Below are 5535 nucleotides of genomic sequence, written 5' to 3'. Positions count from 1 at the left end.
AGAGAGAGAGAGACAAAGAGATTATTCTTTTAATTTTTCTATTCATTCTTGAGCAGTCAAATTGAGTGGGATACTGGATTAATCAGTTTCTGTTTCTTATTTTATTCACATCTTATTCTTTGTAAATAGTATTTCCCAAGTTATTTGCCTTTTAGACTTCCTTTATTCTTATACATATAAAATGAAATAATTTGGAAATTATTTTAATTATGAACTTTTATTTCAATGAATCTAAGAAAAATGAGGTCATGGGATGAAAGGCAGAAAATTACCTGATAGTTGATTTTTACATTTGGGAAGAAACTCAGTAATTGCCAACTGGTCAATGTCAAACCACATTACAGAGTCCAATATTTTATTTTGTACTGAAGGATAGCTAGAGACTAAATAAAGAATAGAAATCTTATTAATATAATTTTTCAGTTCTTCAAAAACAGCTCATACTGGGCAATAAAGTATTGTATAGGAAAAATCCCTAGCTATGGGATAGAAGGAACTGAATTAAAATCCTACCTCTTCAGGCAAGTCATACCCCTTTGGTCCTTCATTTCTGAACACAACAAAGGGTTTTGCTCTTTCTCTAAGTCAGGGGTTGGCAACGTATGGCTTTCGAGCCATTCGGGCTCTTTTGAGGGCCAGATATGGCTCTTTCTGCAGGAGCCATTAAGTCAATTTTTTTCAGGCGCTGTTACAGGAGTGCACACTGTTACAGGAGCGCACACTGTGAGCACTGTACAGCTCTCATGAAATTACATTTTTAAAAATGTGGCATTTATGGCTGTCACGGCCAAAAAGGTTGCCAACCCCTGCTCTAAATGATCCCTTCCAGTTCTAAGCCCTATCCATGATCATATGAAAATGCATAGACAAAAGTCACGTATCACAATTTGTGCATCCCCTATGTGATTAACATCTACTTGTTTCTAATATTTTACTACTGTAAAGTGGAATTATAGGGGGACTACAGTGGAACCCCAAGAAGGAGGATAGGTTGAAGACCTTTGGTTTTACACTATCGAATGCATTTTGGGGGATATGGTGCTTTTATTTTTGACAATGGTCTCCTTGGGTTATATGCTTAGCATGAGACTTGTTATGTTAATAGGTATGGACTTTTGAGCCAATTTATTTGTATAATTCCAAGCTGCTTAATGAAACAGACTAATTAACAGCTCCCCCAACAATATGTCTATATTTCCACAATCCCTCTGACATTGACTCTTCTTTCCAGTTTTCTGAATCTTAGGTAAAATCTCTGGATTATTTTTATTTAAATTTGTTTTACTGTTAATTATCTGGAACATTTTTTCATAAGGTGATTAATAATGTGTTATTCTACTTTTGAGAACCCCTTATTCATTTCCTTTGATGCTTTGTTATATTGAGGAATTGCTTTTGGTCTGATATAAATGTTGGTTATCCATAGATCTTGGGTATATAATTCTCCTCAAATATTTTTTCATATGAAGAATTTTTCATATGAAGAACCTCAGTCAGCTATTCCTTTCTTATCCTATATATGTTAATTTGGGCAAAAACTTTTCAATTTCTCTCTTTTGTCATAAATAGAGGTGTCATTTTTTAATTTAAAATTTGTCTTCCATTCCTACTTATGAAAACTGTTTATTTCTCTTCTAATTTCATAGTTTTATTTTATTATAAAGGCCACATATCCATTTTGAATTTATTGTAGAATATAGTATCCTATATAGATCAAGGCAAAATTTCTGCCAAGCTGATTTCCAATTTTTCTCAGCATTTCTTATCAAATAGGTAATTCTTTCTATGTATATTGTCTTTTTAAAAATTGTTTCTTAATGCTTTCTTGTCTATTGGATATTTTGGAAATATCTTGGATATTTTCCATCTACCTTCTTTTTTTAAACAGTATGGAATTGTTTCAATAATTGCTATGTTATGATATTCTTTACAATATGGAAGAGATCTGTCTCACATTCCTATGTTTAAAAAGTAATAATTCTCTTCATATTCTTGAACTTTTGTTCTTTCAAATCATTTTGATATTTTGTCTAAGTCATTTAGAGGATCTCTTCAGCACTATGACTGATAGAACAAAATATGCAAATTAATCTTGATTGTACATAGATTGACTCGAAAACATCTTATGGAATTTTAAATTATTTTTCAGGGGACATTTTGCATAATGAATTTTAATATTATTAGACATAAATGCCATTTGATTGTTTTGTTTTGTAGGCTGTACTTTGCTAATGCCATTAGTTTTCTAAACTGATTCCCCAGGGTTTCTTAAAGTAAAACATTCTGTTATGAGCAAATAAGCATTTCCATACCTCTTTGTTTATCTTTATGTCTATAATTTCTTTCTTTTGTCTTATTGCTATTGTGAGCTTTTCTTTGATTTATATACAATTTTGGTAGAAAAGAGAGGCATACTTACTTTGATCCTAAATATGGTAGAAAAACTACTATGCCCACATTACACATAAGGCTTAGTTGTCATTTTAGAAAGATATTTTCTAACATATTTTTCCTATGCCTATACTTTTTATAATTTGAAGTTTTTTTTTTTACATCAGTGAAAGATGTACCTTACTAAAGTCTTTTACTGAATCCTTTGAGATAATTGAGATGTGTGGATTTTTTTTTTTGGATCTGATTGTGTTGTTTTCCTAATATCAAATCTTTTATTTATAAGGATTTTTATTCATTTGAACATATTAAATAAAAACTGATGATATTTGCTCATAATTTAAATACAAATTTAAATAATATAAATATATTTATTTACATAAATATAAATCTTTACCAAACATCCTTGGTTAAGGCACTAGGACTATACTTGTCTCATAAAAAGAGTTTGGTAGGGTGGTTTCTTTCTCAATTTTGGAGAATAATTGATGTAGTATAAGCATTATTTGTTCTTTAATAGTTTGGTAGAATAATCAAATAAATTGATCTGAACTGGGAAGATTTTTCTTCCTTTATTAGTTCTTTTTAGTTATTCTTTTTCTCCAATTGGATTATTTTATATTCTGGTAGTTTGAATTTTAATTTGTCCAAGGATGACATTTCTTTTCTGCTGTGTTGTTATTTAATTGTGCACAAAAGGTTCTTAAAATTCACTTTTTCAAGTTTGTTATTATTTTATCTTGTTCTATTTTATAAATTCTTTTGTCTTTTTCATTTCCAATCAATTTCTTCTTTGATTTTCAAGATTCACCTTGTTGTTATCTTGAGTTTATTTGTTGATATCCTAATTTTTCAATATATATTCTATTCTTTAATCCTTTCTGCTTCTATTTTATTAATATAGGCTTTAAGAGATTTTTTTCCTCTAAAGATTATGTTAGCTCTATATCACATATTTGGATATACTGTATCTTCACTGTCAATAAACTCTAGTGACTTCCTTTTGCCTTGAGGAATAAATTTTAAGTGCTCTATTTAGCATTCAAACCCCATCATAACCTAGGCCTCTCCTACCTTTACAGTCTTACTTTATAGTCATTTTATACTTTACTCCCAAACATATATTCTTCCATCCAAGTACTGGCTGCCTGGCTGTTTCTGCGAAATGACATTCCATCTCTGGGCTCTGAGCATTCTCTCTGGCTATTCCCTATGACTAACATGTTCTCCTTTCTGCTTTGCCTATAGACCTTCCTGGCTTACTTTAAGTTTCAACTAAAATCCCATCTACTACAGGAATCTTTCCCCTAATCCTTTTAATTGCAAAGCCTTTTCTCCATAAATTGCTTCCTATTTTTCCTTTATATGGCTTGTTTGTACATATATGTTTTCTTGCATGCTGTTGCTCTCATTAGATGGTAAGCTTCTGGAGGGCAGGGACTGCCTTTGGCCCTTTTTTATGTCCCTGCTGCTTAGCACAGTGCCTGTCACCTAATAGGCACTTTAAAATTATTTATTGAATTGAATCATTATTTTACATTTGAGTAATCCAAATCTCATGGTTGTAAAGAGGTTTTCCCAAAGTCAAAAAAACAATGAAGATGAGAGTCAAGACTTAAATGCTAGTCATCTGACTATAGAACAATAACTTGTTCTTCTGTATCAGGTTACCTTTACTATTAGACATTAGAAATTACCATCTTGTGTCTATTTAATCTGTATCCTACAGTATGTTTTCCTCTTTTTTAGATCATAAAAATTGATGCTAATATCTCTGAAATTTAATGTTTTAAAACCTAGAAAATATAATTTTGTTTAGTACATAACTAAGGCTCAAAAATACATCTCAGCTGTGGTCTTTCTATCATGCTTGACTATTTCTGTCACAGGAGGATGTGGGAAAATCAAACAATGATCACAGAATTTATCCTCCTGGGATTTCCCATCAGTCCAGAAATACAGATATTCCTTTTTGTGCTATTCTCCTTGTTCTATGCTCTCACTCTTCTGGGGAATGGAATCATCCTGGGACTCATCTGTTTGGACTCCCATCTCCACATTCCCATGTACTTTTTCCTCTCACATCTATCCATTGTTGACATCTCCTATGCCTCAAACAATGTACCCAAGATGCTTATGATTTTACTGAACAAAGGCAAAACCATATCTTTTGCTCCCTGCATAATGCAGATATTTTTGTATTTGGCTTTTGCCAATGTGGAGTGTCTCATTTTGGTGGTGATGTCCTATGATCGTTTTGTGGCCATCTGCCATCCACTCAGATATACAGTCATCATGAGCTGGAGATTGTGTAGTACCCTGACTGTCATCTCCTGGGCATTCGGCTCCCTCCTTGCCTTGGTCCATGTGATTCTCATTCTGAGACTGCCCTTCTGTGGACCCCAAGAAGTAAATCATTTCTTCTGTGAGATCTTGTCTGTCCTCAAGCTTGCCTGTGCTGATACTCAACTTAATCAACTTGTTATCTTTATAGCATGTGTGTTCATCTTAGTTGGACCTCTCTGTTTAGTCCTGATCTCCTACATGAGGATCCTCTGTGCCATCCTGAGGATCCAGTCTGGGGAAGGACGAAAGAAAGCATTCTCCACCTGCTCCTCTCACCTCTGTGTAGTTGGACTCTTCTTTGGAAGTGCCATCATAATGTACATGACCCCCAAATCCAGCCATCCTGAGGAACAGCAGAAAATCCTCTCCCTATTTTATAGCCTTTTTAACCCTATGTTAAATCCTCTAATCTATAGCCTGAGGAATGCAGAAGTGAAGGGTGCTCTGAGGAGAATGTTGAAAAAGGAAAACCATTCCTCAAACATGTGACTTGTTCATAACTAGATACAATTCATTGATATCTTTGACATTGTTACATCTGTCTGAGTATAAATCAAAGTTGCCTGCTTTCTCTGTATCTCTAACCATGTAATTCTAATGGCTTCATGGTTACTTCACTGTGTTTCTCCCAGCTACAGTAAATTTAATATTACTTCTTACTTGGGAATTATGTTTAAATACTTGTTGTGATCTAAGAATTGATTTAAGACATAAACTCTCTATTCTGTAATAACTATTTGCTTTTAGAGGTCAAAGTAATAAAAATAAATTCTCCCAAACTGGAGAGGGAGCCTTTGA

General features: G+C 33.0%; 1 protein-coding gene across 1 annotated transcript; it reads left to right on the top strand.

Moving 5' to 3' along the window:
- The first annotated feature begins 4257 nt into the window (after positions 1-4257).
- LOC123248729 (olfactory receptor 2A5-like) lies at positions 4258-5226 on the top strand. The gene has a single exon (XM_044677584.1). It carries the CDS (start codon positions 4258-4260, stop codon positions 5224-5226), a length of 969 nt encoding a protein of 322 aa, XP_044533519.1.
- Positions 5227-5535: the final 309 nt, after the last annotated feature.

The sequence above is a fragment of the Gracilinanus agilis genome, chromosome 5 (assembly GCF_016433145.1).
Source record: "Gracilinanus agilis isolate LMUSP501 chromosome 5, AgileGrace, whole genome shotgun sequence".
NCBI lineage: Eukaryota > Metazoa > Chordata > Mammalia > Didelphimorphia > Didelphidae > Gracilinanus > Gracilinanus agilis.
This window is presented reverse-complemented; position numbering and strand designations above follow the sequence as displayed.

Bases quoted from the DNA above. Each gene is read 5' to 3' on its own strand.
- LOC123248729 (XM_044677584.1), top strand. From the start codon at position 4,258: ATGCTTGACTATTTCTGTCACAGGAGGATGTGGGAAAATCAAACAATG.